Source organism: Podarcis pityusensis (genome assembly GCF_964106645.2).
Source record: "Podarcis pityusensis genome assembly, chromosome: 7".
Taxonomy (NCBI): domain Eukaryota; kingdom Metazoa; phylum Chordata; class Lepidosauria; order Squamata; family Lacertidae; genus Podarcis; species Podarcis pityusensis.
In genome coordinates this window covers 33,945,676-33,960,959 of record NC_138031.1, presented here as the reverse complement: position 1 = coordinate 33,960,959, position 15,284 = coordinate 33,945,676, and the positions used below count along the sequence as shown (strand labels likewise).

Genomic DNA, 15,284 nt, shown 5'->3' with positions numbered 1-15,284 from the left:
GAGTAAGGCAACTCTCAAACCATAATCACAAACATTCCAGCCCATATTTCTTATACTTATGCGCAAAGCCTATATAAAGTACAATTTGCTGTAGATTATGTTTGAACAATACTTCATAAACTTTGTATTTCCTTCCCCACTTCAAGCGTGCCAATAAGCTATTCTTTAAAAGTGTTGCCTCAGTATTAAGCACGGGATGAATTTTGAGTTTTGTTAAAGAAAATTGCGCACATTTTCAAAAATTAAATAGTGTAATTTTAAAAAGAAATATACCTGCTGATGTGTTTCCACTCTGTTCTCCAGCAATGAGCTGGTGAATGCCCTAGGTGACAAATGGGCTGGCACACTGGACAGGAAGGGAGGTGGGCAATAGCTTAGAGCCCAAAGGAGAGCGTCCTTGACATAGAGCCAACAAGTGTCCAAGCAGACAGGTAAGGGGCAGCAAGTTAACAGATGAGTGAATGGCTGGCAGCTAGTAACACCACAACTAGCCTTTTTGTGGGTAACTGTAATAAGAATAGAACAGGGTTGTAAGTAATTTTAGCAATTCTCCCTCCCCTTGCCACCACCCCATTTGCTCCAGTGAAGATTTGGGGGGGGGGGTGCAGAGAGCAGGAGAAATTGCTGAAAACTGCTTCCTTCCCTGTTCCGCTGACAGAAGGCTTAACATCCACTGAGCAACACCACTGAATACAACCCAATACCCCTAGAAACACATTCACATTGATAAATCTTTCAACAAATTCTAGCCACACAAAAACAGAAATGAGCCAGCAAAAATTACATACATTCTCTCTTTTTTAAAATTGACAACAAATACAATGTATTGGAAGTGCAGAAATATTTGCCATAATTAAACATTGTGTTTTAATTTGGCATAGGTGGTTATTAAAATGTCTTTGGCATCTCAGGATCAAATTTTCTGGATTCTTCTGGGTAATCTCCATCTCAGTAGTTGTTTGCCCTGGCACTCCCCGAAACAAGGCCCTCTCCTCAGGTGATCAGGAGAACATGGTTTTCATTTCCACCTTTCACAATGCAGGTAAAAACAAAGTTCTCCCCACCCCTTAGCCAAAGGGAGTGGAAGGTCATTTTCACACCACCACATCTTATAGGATCCAATCAACTGATGAGCCATCTCCCATTGCAATGTGTTGGGAAGGGTGTGCAAGTGTGTTGATAAACCTCCCTTCCTAACACACTGTGATGGGGTTGAAAACTGCTGCTTCCTGAGCTGATTACAGTGGGATCAGTCAAGGAATGGCTGGTTTTCATCCCCACTGCAATGTTAAGAGTGTTGTCTAAAGCCCTCATTCCATTTACTCAATGATTTATGCTTGCACAATGGAACTTTCCCCTTCTCCTCCTCCACAATTTGTTCAAGAATTAGGAGAACCCCCATAAAAGATTGGGGGGCATGCGTAGGGAAGAGGCGAGAATTCTGTTGCACAAGCAGAAATTTTGCACTAGGGGAATGAATGACTTAGCACTGTTCAGCTGTTTTTCACAAATCAGCTGAAAGGGTGGGGGCTGAGAATGGGGGAGTGATTGGTGTGTGTGTTTTGAGCAGGGCAGAAAATAGTGTGGCACCACTTTGGCCCTCAGAGCATGGGGATAGGTTCCTCACGCCTGTACTAATGGGTGAAGATCACATCCTGAGCAGTTGTATGTAGTTGTATCTCTCATTATCTCTATTGGGTGGGTAGTGCTACATTAAAACCAACACATTACAGAAAATGCCACACAGATGTCCAAATGGTTTGCATCCTATTCGTTAGCTTTCTGGCTAATGGCCTGTGTGAAACTTCATATGGAAGCGGAATTCTTCTACCTCTGAAAAGGTCTTGCCACACAAAGTACAGGTGCGGCAGTTGTCTTTAGCACCGTGTGTGCGCCGCACATGGCTGTCATGGGCAGCATGGGAAGCAAATGCTCTGCCACAATGTCTGCATTTAAAAGGCTTCTCTCCTGAATGCTGGCGGATGTGGGTGCGCAGGATGCTGGAGGCGGTGAATGCCTATGGAGATGGTGAACAAAATGATTTCAGGTGGCATAAAAAGCTTTTACACACAAACACACACACACACACACACACACAGAGAGAGAGAGAGAGAGAGAGAGAGAGAGAGCATTCAGACACAAAGCTACAAGTGACAAACAAGATGAAAGGAATTACATGCTCACAAAATTGTAATTAAGTTACAATGCTTGTTTCTACAGCAGGAGAACCAATTGGGCTTTTGCTGGGTCTTATAAATCCCAGCCTCACATGTTCACAGCCAGTGAAGGAGGGATGTGGGAAACTATGTGCAAATCACAGCCAAGCTATGGCATTCTGTAAATAGCCTTGAGCAAGTCATCATTATCTCTCAGACAAGCCTAGTTCACAAGATTGTAGTGGAAATAAAAAGGGGACTCGCTCCATATACATTTCCACAAGCTCCCCTAAAGGGCCGGCAGGCAACACATGTGACAAATCAACTTACAAGTCAGTCACGGCAACTATCAAAAGGTGATATTTTGTTTTGCAGTCTGTGATGCTGTTAAGGGAGGACTTTGAGGAAGAAATCCAAGGTCCCACTCAGCAAACACCCACCCCACCCCCCGCTGCCAGTGGGGAGGAACCTAGCAGGGCTGCCTTGCCACTTTATTTATCATCTAAGTGGAAGAGGGTTGCAAGAAGGTTAAATCCAGAGCCTAAAATTCCATCAACTACACCACTGTTTTATAACAGTCTGTTCAGGTGTGGGACCCAGGAATAAAAGCTTGGCTCAGATAGCCTTACATTCACCTAAGGAGGCTGAGACTCCAGTTCATTGCAAATAGAAAACATTGTATTTCCATGCCTTCCCAGATGCAGTAATAACAAATGCATATGTTGGGAGACCTGCCGTGTGTCTTCTGCATTACATCTAACATAGTTGGGGCTCAGCGTTAAATTCAGAATTAAAACAGATTAAACTGAGCATGCCAGAGAACATAAAGTCCTACAAGCAACTAAAACCTCAAGGGAACTGCAAAGGGCATGGTTGTCCTCACCTTGTTGCAATACACACATTTATAGGGCCTTTCTCCAGAGTGTACTCTCATGTGCTTGTTTAGACTGGAAGACTGAGAGAAACTTTTGGCACATGTAGAACACTGAAAAGAGAGAACACAAAGGACCGTTTTGTGACTGCAGCGACAGTTACAGACGTTTTTGCTGGCATGCAACACGTATGCACATTTAAATAACAGTACAAGACAAGAGATTTAGATAGGAATACAGACAAGACAGACAAGGCAAACATAACTGATAATGTGCTTTTTTATATAAAAAATAATGTATGTAGAATGTAGAAATATACAAGGTTTCAACCTATATGTATGAATCATGCCAAGAAGATTATTTTAGCCACAGCCCCTGCCTGTACTACGTGCCTTCGCTGTGTAGGCTTGAAGCCTACACACTGATTTGCAGATTGCCCTGTAAAGATGCTCTGATCGATTTGTGGGCACTTGGGTGCACAGTGATAACAAGGCCTGAGAGTCTGATTCCCCCTGTCCCCCACAAAACACTCTGGCATAAGCCTGTAGTCTTGTCCAGTACTGGAGTATCAGTGTCTACTATATAGCTTCGCGCATTTTCCAAGCATTGATATGTTAAAACAGAGGCTGATTACACACACACACATATATACAGGTGTTCTGGGCCCTCGAGGGCATAAGTGAAATTGTGTAAAGTGGAAAGCAGCTAACTTTAATAAGGAGGGCATGCAGGGAGGGAGGGGAGGGAGGGAGAGACTCATTATCTGGGGCAGCTGCCTAGCCTGAACTGAGCCTGCCTACCTGAGGGGGGCCAGTGGGTGCAGCAGCAGTGGCTGGCTGGCCACAGAGGGCAGGGGCAGAGAAGGGCGCCCAACGTAACTGGTACCAGGATGGGTTCATGGACATGCAATGGAGGTGAGGAGAAGCCGCTAGTCAATCAAAGGCCACCTTCCCTCCCTGAGGCAGCAACTTCTGGGCAGCAGCCCCAAACAAGGAGAAGATATCTATCTATCTATCTATCTATCTATCTATCTATCTATCTATCTATCATGAGGTCTCCGAGTGGGATGCATGTAAGGGGAGGTGCACTTGTAGTTTGTAACTATTTTACAAAACTATTTTAACATTGTTTATTGCCTGAGACTTCTTAATTGCTTCTACTTAATTGCTACCAAGCTGAGGCTCTTTCTGTCCCTGTAACAAGGGATGAAAATGAAGGAAGATGTCTCACTTTTTCCTCCCGCTTAATCAGATTTCAAGGATAGGGAATGAGACAACTGAGTTGAAGTTGTGTTTATATGGCCAGCTGGGCTTGAAGAAAGTGTAATGCTAGTTCGTGAGAGGTTGTTAGTGAACAGCCCTCAGTTCAGAAGTCATGGTTGGATGCTAAGTTAATGTGCTAGCTCCTCCCTCCTCCCCATTCCTGTCACCCTGTGTGGAGAACAAAGCACCCGAGAGAGGTTCTACATCTGGGGTGTTCTCTGCAGGTTTTACGGCAGAGTGGCACAAATCAAGAAAAAAACTAAAATGTTGTAAAGCTGTCCTAAGTCTGTTGGACTGAAGTTAAAGAAAGTATTTAAAAATACTTTTGTTTAAAAAACCAGAAGCTTTTTTATTGGATATAGTGGGTGAAGAGATACGAAGGGAAGATAAAAAAACTGTATGTATGCAACAACTGTGGCAAAAATTCTTTTAGCTCAAAAATGGAAACAACAAGAAGTACCAATGAAAGAAGAGTGGCAGATGAAGATGATGGACTTTGCAGAATTGGTGAAGCTGACAGGAAAAATCCGAAACAAGCACCATCAAGTATTCCAAAAGGACTGGAGTGAATTTATTCAATATCTGAAAGATTATTGTAGGCAATTAACATCACTAGCAGGGTTATCTGAAGACTTGTAATGAGAAGTTTATTTATTTACATTTTGAGCTATTTTGTAATGAGTGTGATTAGAAGTGGGAAACATACGAAATGTAATGATATAAAGGTTAATTTTGAAAGCCATGAGGTGGGAGGTAAGGAAGTTGATAGCCTCTAAAGAGCCAGGGTGGTAAAGTGGATAATAATGATGTGAATGTATGGCAGATACAACTGATAGACTACATGGAACTGGCTGAAATGACCGGCAGAATCCGTGACCTGGGAGAAGAGAGGATTGAGGAGGACTGGAAGAAATTTAAGAATTATTTACAAAAGTATTGTAATTTGAGTGAATGCTAAATAAGATGCTAGATCAAAATAACTGAGCACCACTAAATTTAGAAATTTTTAAGAAAATAAGTAAGATTGTGAAATTTAGCTCCTTTCTGAGAATTATAAGATTATGAAATATAGAAGGGATATAAGAATCTAAATAAGATGATAAATTGCTGACAAAACGTTACAACGATGAAAGTGGGAGCGGGAGATGTGAGGAAGTCCAAAGAAAATGTGAAAATATGTTAAGATCAATGTTATATTGCTTATTATGTTTATTTTTATTGTAAAACCTAATAAATTGCTTTAAAAAAAAAAAAAAAGATGTGAATGTATATTATTAAATGGAAGATAGTACTCAGCTATTGTCTGGAATAGCAATCAAGTCAAGTGACACCTTTTCAGAGCACATTCCCAAGACTATCTACTTAGAAGTAAGCCCCAGTTAATTTAATCAGACATACGCCTAGGTAAGTATAGGATTGCAGCCTCAGGCTGTAGTTCTATAGATACATAAAGGCTGGGCTGTCAGTTACTTCTAAGTAAAAGTGGGTGAGATCAGTTTCTCACTATGAAATGAGAGTTCTTTCCCCTCTCCCTGCCAGGAGCTCTAACACAATTCAAATAAGGAGCTGCTCTTTAAAATATGGCACTTATGGGAATTCCCCTTTGCCTAGTTCATCTTTAATTATTCCAGCCAACCGAAGATACTGGAGAGGCTAAAAGACATTTCAGTGCCGTGGAATCCTTGGGTATAGGAGGGGAGAGGAGAGACAGAAAGCACACTTATCTATATTTAAAAGTTCCATAACCTTTCCATTTTGTAATTCTGTTTCCAAAAGTGTAGTGCAATTGCAACTAAATGCAACACCACGCTTCTAAATTTCACAACAGATGAACTATCCAGAACCATTACCTTGAGGAACTCAGGAATTCGCTCCACCCGATTTCATTGCTAGGGGTTTTGTGTGAAGATCACTACCGTCACAAGCAAACCTCATTGGCTTTGAATGAACTGGGTCTGCTTTCAGACAAGTGCGCTCCAGGGTTGAGGCCGAACATTTGCTCCAATAAACCGCAAGTAATCATAGTTTTAAAAAAGGAAGAAAAGGGGGGGGGGCAGCAACAAAACAAGAGGAAAAAAAGATTTCAGGGCAGAGAATCAGCAGAGGCGGTGCGTTTTGCAATGGTGGTTTCCTGGAGCTGCAATCACTCCCTGCAGTGAAGCAGGAGAGTAACTTGAACTCTCTGCGTTGTTTTTTCCCGAGAGGGGGGAGGGGGCACAATCAGGACCCCTTCCCGGAAGTGTCACCATGGTTTTCCTTCACCCCCTAACTCAGTGGTTCTCAGACTGTTTTATTTGGGCCACGCTTTCAGAAGTAAAATTTGCAGGCGCCACACCGATTTTTTTTTTTTAATCGGTAAGAAATACATTGGAAAAGAAAAAGAAGCAACTCCTAGCAGTGCGTGACTTGTAACTCAGAACACAGCTGCTTTATAATATGATCATGGGACACCCAGGGGAAAAAATGCAGCCACATAATAACACATAATATTGATTGTATTTGAATCCTCCCGCCACCGTCTCCTGCCACACCCTTTGAGAACCACTGTTTTAACTAGACCGCAAAGAAAACGTACTCTTAATAGATAACTACTGCATTGAGTCTCTGCCTCAGCCTACTTATGCGGAGCTTAAACGAAATCGGCAAGTGCCAACGGAGAACAACCTATCACAGTCCATTAGACTCCTCCGCATTCACACACAGAAATGCAACACGTAACAGCTGCAGAGACTTTCAAGGGCATCCTTTGTGACACACCGTATTTAAGCCCGATGCCATACAAAGCAATGCTTACTCGGAAGTCAAATTCCATTGCTTTCCATGGGACTTACTCCCAAGTAAGGCTACACGCACGGAGCCCTTTATGAAAACGACCAAAAGACCTTTTTAAAATTAAAAACAGGATAGTAAAGTGCCCGTTGGATGAAACCACAATCACGCAAAAGCAAGTCACAGAACACACAGAGAGAGATACACAGACCGTTCAACTTGCCCACGATTCAAGGCTAATTGAATCGTCCTATTGAGGACGATTCCCTTTGGCAATCCTGAATCTACCGCCTGAGATGTCCCTGCCCAACAATGCCCCCCCCCCCTCCGCACACATTCCCCCACATTCCCCGAGGCTTGCTTCCATTCCTGAGAAGCGTGTTGGGGGCGGGTGGCACTCTGTACTCTTTGAAACACTTATTTCCTGCTGCTCCAGCTGCGGCGCCAGTTGGCGATCCCTTACTTTGTGAGGCCTGTGCTTCTCGTGCACGTGCAGGACGTGGATCCTCAGCCGATCCCTTTTCTCAAAAGATCGCTTGCAAAGCTGGCACGGGAATTTCCTGTCCCCTTGGTCCACGCACCGGGTGTACTTCAGGTGCTTGTCGCGGTAGTATTTGTAGGCGAACACCTTGCCGCAGCGTTCGCACTTATAGCCCTCCAGAGACTCTGAGGGTGAGAAAGGGAAGGAAAAAGCCACCGTCAGGGGTGGTTGGTTGTTTTACAGCCACCTAGTTTCAGAAGTTTAAAAGGCGCGCGCACAAAAAGTGAAAGAGGGACGAGGAATAAATGCAATGAACAGGGAGTTTTATAAGTGGACAAACAGACTTACAAAGTGAAGCATTTAACTTATTTTGAACTTACAAGCGGTATTTGGGGGTTGGGGGGAGAGAGCCATTGTGCAAACAGAGCAGACAATTCAGATTCCCGGCTGCAACAGCTCTGAGCGCGACTCTTACGGAGCCTTGGAAGGTTGCCAACTGACCTTCACTGTGCGCCTGGACAGGCTTCCCTTCCGCCGTTCCCTTCAGGCTGATAGGGATGCCCAAGAACTGCAAGTAGCAATCCCCGTACCAGACCAACAGTTCCTGGCCGGGCGTGACCTCTTTGCAGCTCTCGTAGAATATCTGCCCCTGGCACTGCAGGGCCGTCAAGTTCTGCTCCTCGGGGAAGCGGGCGCAGTTCACTAAGGACATCCAGTTGCCGGAGGAGCCCCTGCCGTCGATGAAGTGGCTCAAACGGCCGTTCTCGAAAATCTGTTGGGATGGACACACAAACTTTACACACGGTTGCTCACCCCGCTTATAGCGAGAGCAGCAACCCAGGAAGACAACGCCGCTTCTGGCAAGGAGAGGGGTGGGTGGGAATCTAAACGCCCCTTCCTGTTCCCTCGCCCCACTCACGTTGAAAGCAAGGGGTTTGGCGTTCAGCTAAACTGCAATCCTCATGGACACGCTTAGTTAGGAGTTAGCAATGGGGATTGCTTCTAAATCAATCCGCGCAGGATCTTTTCATAGCCAAGCCACCTATTCCTCTAGACAGCGGTGGAGGAACTTCTGGACTTCCAGATGGGACTAAAACACTCATCTTACATAACCACTGGCCGTGCAGCCTGAGGTTGATGCGAGTCCAGCATCATATGCCCTTTGTTTATTTTTTTGCATTTATATTCCACCTTCCCTACAAGGAAGCTCAAGGCGGCATTCACGGCCCTCTTCCTCCCCATTTTATCTTCAGAACAACCCTGTGAGGTAGGTTAGGCTGAGAGACTGATTGACCTACGGGTTTCATGGCTCAGCGGAAATTTGAACCCTAGTCCAACACTCTACCATTACTCCACACTGCTTTCTTCCTAAAACACCCAGCTGAGGAGCGAAATGCGCTATCTCCCTTAGAAAGCTGGAAGCGCGTGCGCATTTACTGGGAGTAAGACCCCTTGGAACCAGAGAAACTGGTTTCCCAAGTACTGTAAGTGCGGTGATCAGTTATGCAGAGGCGTGGCTTGAGGCCTCCAGCCCCCCCACCTCCCCTCGGAGAAAAGAAAGCGACAGTACATCAGCGAATTGTACCTCCCACATCAGGGAATTGTCATCGTAAGTCTTGATCTCGCTGATGTTGACAACTTTGCCCTGGAAAGGGCCGAAGCGGACGCCGACGGGGATGGTCTCGGTGCAGAAGACTCCCAGCTGCGGACTGTCCTCGTAGACGGTCTGCAACACCGTCAGCCCTACAGAGAGGAAACGGGAGGGGGGGGGAGAGAGAGGAAGAAGGGAGAAGGATTAGTCTTTGGGTTGAAGAAAACGAGAACTCAAAAGGTTCAGCCTTGATCCCTCTTCCCCAACCACCCCCTTGACAAAAGCCAAACCAAACAAACGCAGCTACCTTCCGGGAGTTGCAGAGAAGATCTGTCTAGGAGCGGCGGCTGACCATCAACTGCGCCTAACGGGAAAGCAAAGGAGAACTAGTACTGCACTCAGACAATTGGGAGTAACAGCGCAATCCCAACCATGCCTACTCAGAAGTAAATCCCACCGAATTAAATAGGCGATTCCCATGAAAGTAGAGCGAGGATTGCAGTTACACCGGGTCTACGGACCCTGCAATAAAACAGGCTGGAATCAATATTTGCCTCATTGGAATTTGAATAGAAATGCATAGGATTCGTGCCTTTACAAAACTTAAACCCTGTTACACCGGAGTAATACATCCGAAATAAACTACCCCACCCTTCAGTGCCAACAAGATAAGGTTAGGAAAGTACTGCGCGTGGGCACAGACACATCTAAAGGTCCCCAATCTGTCCCCAGTTTAACCACTTCTCTGAAGCATATGGGATGGATGGTTACAGTAGGAGTGAGCGGGTAATTTATTCCATAGCCCTGCTGTTAAAGTGCAGGATTTCCTGACTCTTATCTGGCAAAGGCGTTGGAGCATGATCAGCATGATCAGGGTCTTCTTTCGCAAGAGGAGCCCTTCTGAGAAAAATTTAGATTCTCTTATTTGGGGGTGGATTAAAGGTAACAAAAAGGGGAGTCAAGAGAGACTCTCCAGAAGCATTCAGAGTTTCTCCTTCCACAGAAACATTTTTGCTTTGAAAACGTATTTAACCAATACATGGAAGATAGTAAAATAATTACACCAGTTCCTCACCCAATGCTTTTTAAAAATCACTGATAGATACAATAGTTTTCATCAGTTTAAGCAATAAACTGTTGGGTTAAAATAAAATAGAGAAATTGACTCCAGCTGTGCCATTATCTAGTTTTTCCACAGAACTGCTCCGATTTCTTAAAACCCAGTTTAATTTTGCCTGCAATTAATGGTGAACTTCTACTTCACTCTCTCCTCCCACCCCCATCCTATTCCAGTCATTGGGGGGTTTTTATATAAAAGGGGGGGGTGTACTTTTCTTTGCAAAATTTGGACAGAAGTTGACCACGGCTGCACCAGACTCCTTCTACGATATTGCCATCTGCCCAATAAAATCAGCCCGCAAATTCCAGCCACTTTTCTTTCTGTGTGTGCACCAAAACCCCAGAATTCAAAGTATTAGAAGGGTTCTTTTTGCCCCTGTTATTTAATCCCGGGGGCAAAAGTTTCCTAACGATCTTAAATCTGGGAGCAGATTTAATGGGGTGGGGAAAAGTGCCGTTTTCATTTGACGCCACGCTTTACTTTTATTTGAGGAAACGTTCCTATCCAAGGAGCCTCGCGTTGGGGCAGTGAGACGTCCCGGCAAAAAAAGCTTTTGTGCAAACTTGGTCGTCCTGGTCGAAAAGTTTCTTCCTATGAAGCAGCCACCCTCTCACCCCAAGCCCGCCTTCTTCCTGCCCTCCACCCTCCGCCCTCTAGGCTGTGGGGAAACCCCGCGCGGGTGCCTTCCTTACCCGGGCTGCGAGGAGGGTGCCCGGCTCCCGCCATGGCGCCCTGCTGCCTCCCTCCCGGCCCGGCCCCGTAGAGGACGGCGTGCAGCTCCTGGGCGGTGAAGCGGTAGGTGGGCGCGCGCTGCTCGGCGTCCGGAGCTCCGTCGGGGCTCTTCTTCTTGGGCGACGCTCCCTCGGAGACGCGCCGGCGAGGCGACTCGCCCTTCCGAGCCAAGGGCGAGGGGAAGACCACCGGCAGCGGCTGGGGCCTGGGCAGAGGAGGACCGGGCGGCGGCGGCGGCAGCAGCTGAGGAGGCAGGAAGGCGGCGGCGGGCAGGCGCGAGAAGGGGAAGGGCGCCAGGCGAGGCGAACCGGGACTCAGTCCTGCTCCCAGGGGCGCCTGGAAGGGGCAGGCGGAAGGCTGCGCCTCGAGGAAGCGCGGCGCTGGCAGGACCGGGCCGAAGGGGGAGGCGACGCCGGGCCCGGGCTGGCAGCCCCTCAGGAGCATCAGCAAAGACTCGTTGCTGCCTTCGCCTCGGCTAGGCTCGGCGGAGAAGGAGGAGGAGGAGGAGGCCATTGAGGAGCGCGGCGCGGCGGAAAGCGCGGGAACCTGTGGGGAGAAATAATAAGGTGTGAGAGGCAGCGCGCGCCTCGGGGAGGGCAGGGAGGGGGAGGGGGCTACCTGCTGGAGGAAAAGGTGCTCATGGAGACTCGTCATGGGGTGCATTGTGGCCAGAGAGCTGAGGGAACGGAGGAAGGGCAACTTTTCCTCAGGCGCAGTGGAGCTGAGGTTACCTCAGCTACTGTCACTTTCCGTCCCCGGAGGCTTATATAAGGCCACCGGATCACTTCCCCGTCAGGGAAACGCTCTCCGCCCTATTGTCCCGAGACCCTTTCATAAGTTCCCACCCACCGAGGACTCTCCCGGAGGGTCTTCATCTGTGGGGTGTGGCGGGAACACCCAAAGCGAACACGAGGGGCTAATGCGAGGCAAATGGACACGAAACAACAGGAGCCCCAGCTGTGACAAGTCCAGGAACGCTTCCTGCACCGAGGAAGGGAGCGCCAGTTATCGACAGAATACAGATAAACGACTATATCTTAATCCTAAGCATGGCTTCTCAAAAAGTCTGCTTAGAAGTAAGCCTCGCCGAGTTCAATGGCCCTTACTCCCAGGTCAGCTTGTATCGGGGTCGCGACCTTCTTCCCGCCATCTCCCCTCGAGCTTCCTTTTTTGGCGGGCTTCTTCTGGACTGTCACTCTCTTTGCTCGCAGCTTGAATCTTTCCTCAGGTGTCCAAGTGGATTCGTGAACCTACCGATTCTACATGAGAATGTGGGGTGCTTGGGGGGGAGCCCCATCCCCATGGATTAGGGAGACTTTCTTCCGAGGGGACCAGAGAGCAATATTAACCTTCGTGCGAAAAACGGGCTTGAAATCCATCCCGGGACACCTTTCATCATCCACAAAAACAGACCCGCCACACCGTCCTCTTAATGATTGCCATCTGCAGGGTGGTTTTAAACTCCTTTCCTAAATTCCAGCCCTTCACCATTTACAGTGCTTGGGAGCCGGAAACATTCAAAATAAATCACTGGGGGGAGGGGATGTATAAAAAATCTCCCCATGCTGCTTTTCATGGGGTAGAATAAGTAAGGGGAGGAAACGCCTGTCAGCGTTCATTTTTTAGGTTTATTTCTGGATAAAGCTGCCTAAGATGAGGCTGTAAACGCATCTTGGAAGGATAAGCTCCTTTGAACTCGGATGGAGCTACTCGTGAGCAAACACTCCTAGGGACTGCACTGGAAGGGATCTGTGACTTTGGGAAAGCTCTGGTCCAGGGAAGCGGCGCTTCGTGGTGCTGCTCCCGCGGGTCTCGTCGCCCTGACGGTGCTCCCTTTCCGCCAAACCTCGAGGAGCACCTCCGCAAGCAGCTCTCGCAGAGGCGGCGCTCCCCACCATAGCTGTCAAGGATTCCTCGCAAGAAAAGGGAAACGTTGACAGCTATGCTCCCCACTCGGGGGCTCCTCCTGCACCTTCCATGGCTGGCCAGGACCAGCTGAAATGCCCCCTTCTGCAGCGGACCCAAAAGAGATGCAGCCGCCCAACCTCCTGAAAGACGTCGGATGGCGCACAGAGGAGGCCCTCCTGCGCTGCGATCCTGAAAACCCTTTCTTCTCTGGGAGATAAGTCCCATTGAGCTCCGCGGCAGGGGCGCCCTTCTGGGAATGAATAAGCCAAACAGAGACACTAAAAAGCGAGGGATGCTATTCAGAATCCATGCGGGGAAAGTTATCTCTGCCTATGAAATAAAAATGACTCCAGGGACCAGCGGTGGGTTAAAGACTCCTTGATGCTCCCTACTTAACCATCAGCCAGATCTTGACAGGGACTTGTGGTCCACGTCTGGGATCTGGCCCGCTGCGGTAGCAGGGCTTGCTGTCGTCCCAGAACCTCCCTGCTTTCTTGCCCTAGAGACCCAGGACCAGTGTCGCCTCGGGGAGGCTCGCGTGGCCAGGCCAGCCACCTCCTCTTCCGGAGTGAGGGCACCAGAACCAGTCCTACCAGTCAGATCTGGCTCTCCATCGCTGGCAAGGGACAGAGGGGGCCGAGCGCTTCCTACTTCGGAGAGTTCCCCTCCGCTTAAGCAACGGGCACCTCCCGAGGGCAGAGGCGGGCCCTCGCAGGGCAGATCTGCCCCGGCTGGCCGGCGGGCTCGAGTGGGAGGCAGGCGAGACGCCTTGGACTAAGGATCAGTCCTAGCGCCGCAGCTAAAGTCGAAATACTCTTCCCAAACACCTGCAGAAAGCAGCATCCCTTTCTCTCCTGGTAATTCTGCTGGCAAAAGTGATCTGGCGCCCGCTCTAGAACTGGAGTCACTCCGGTTTTCTTTGGGAGGCATCTACACTAGCAGGTGTTTGGCATAGCTGTCAACTTTTCCCTTTTGTTGCGAGGAATCCTATTCGGAATAAGGGAATTTCCCTTAAAAAAGGGAGAAACGTTGACAGCTATGGTGTTGGACGCTCCCGCTCCCCGGCAACGTCAGAGGCTCCCGGGATGGAAGGCAGCCAGGCAAGGAAGGGAAGTTTGCTGCCCGCAGCTGCTACTCACTCCGGAGTTGCTCAACTTGCTCTGCGCTCCTCGCAGGGCCCCGACGGTTCTTCTGGCCGCCCCTCGACGCTGCGCCTACCAGAAGCGGCCTCTTAAGGAAGACCCACGTGTGCCTTGCGGGCAGATGGTGCTCCAAGGATGCTTGCCGAGAGGAGGCGGGCGGAGAGATGCAAGTCTCTCTCCGACCACCACCTTCGCCCGCCTCCTTAGACGGCACCAGCTATTGGTCAAAGACCGGCTTGCTTAGAGGGGAGGATTGCTCCGCATCACATCTCAGCAATGACTGCTCAAGATGCAATCGGCACTGGCGGTCAGTTTTGTTTCCAACTCTCTTCCGCTCTCCCTACCTTAACAGCGTTTACTACATGAAGTGCTCAAAAAGAGAAATAAAAAATGAGGTCTTGTCAACATTACAGTACTGTGAAAACATCCATAGTCCTACCTTCACCAGGGAAGGTTAAAATAAACCAAAGGAAAAGGAGCGTTCCTCCGAGATCGCTCAAAGATGAGGAGTTCCTTAGCATCCAATTCTACCCAACCTATTCTCTCAGCCAAGGACCACTCATCAATAGCTGGGGGGGGGCTGGGAAAGCGGGGTCGTTGCGGCACAAAATGGCACCAAACTTTGGCACTGGTTTGGAGTCAATGGGACAAGGATGGATTTTTGACATTAACTTGTGACTCCGATTTGTTTTGTCAATTACTCGGTTTGGGGAGTCGCACAAAACGCGGGGTTCGCAGCACAAAACTTTGGCATTAGTTGGGGGAGGGGCGATCCTGAAATTCGGAATCACAGCTTAATAAGCCTTATCTGGAGGCTGATGGGAGAAGCGGGAATCGCGTCAGCGATGGTAAAGAACGATCAACCAGCTGTAAATTACAGTACAGTGTGCCGCATTCCGTTTATGTGACATGTCAGGAGATATGTTACTTGTGCGACTGTCACTTGCTCGTTCGTACTTTCCGCATAGTATCCTTCTGACTTCACCGTTTACACCCCCTCCCCGCAACAGCATATGGAAGCATATTATACTTTCAACACAGGAAAACATTTCATGCATCTGAATGGTCCACGATATCTTATGCCGGAATAAATCTGATAGCCTTCAAAGTGCCTCAGGATTATGCATATCCCCCCCCCCCCCATAAAATAAACTAATACGGTAATCTTATTGGGAAATGCAAGAAACCGTGCGACATGATCGCATCCAGTTTCGCCCAGCACACTTCCCAGTGGATCCTCTGCGAACATAT

The 15,284-nt window shown here is 48.2% G+C and overlaps 1 protein-coding gene across 1 annotated transcript; it reads right to left on the bottom strand.

The window, feature by feature from the left end:
- Nucleotides 1-377: 377 nt before the first annotated feature.
- PRDM14 (PR/SET domain 14) lies at nucleotides 378-11,496 on the bottom strand (the record flags this gene model as incomplete). The annotated part of the gene is made up of 7 exons (XM_081014529.1): nucleotides 378-2,017; nucleotides 3,040-3,141; nucleotides 7,523-7,725; nucleotides 8,042-8,312; nucleotides 9,126-9,283; nucleotides 9,439-9,495; nucleotides 10,944-11,496. The coding sequence occupies 7 exons, from the start codon at nucleotides 11,494-11,496 to the stop codon at nucleotides 1,787-1,789; spliced, it is 1,575 nt and encodes a 524-aa protein (XP_080870655.1). The 3' UTR covers nucleotides 378-1,786.
- Nucleotides 11,497-15,284: the final 3,788 nt, after the last annotated feature.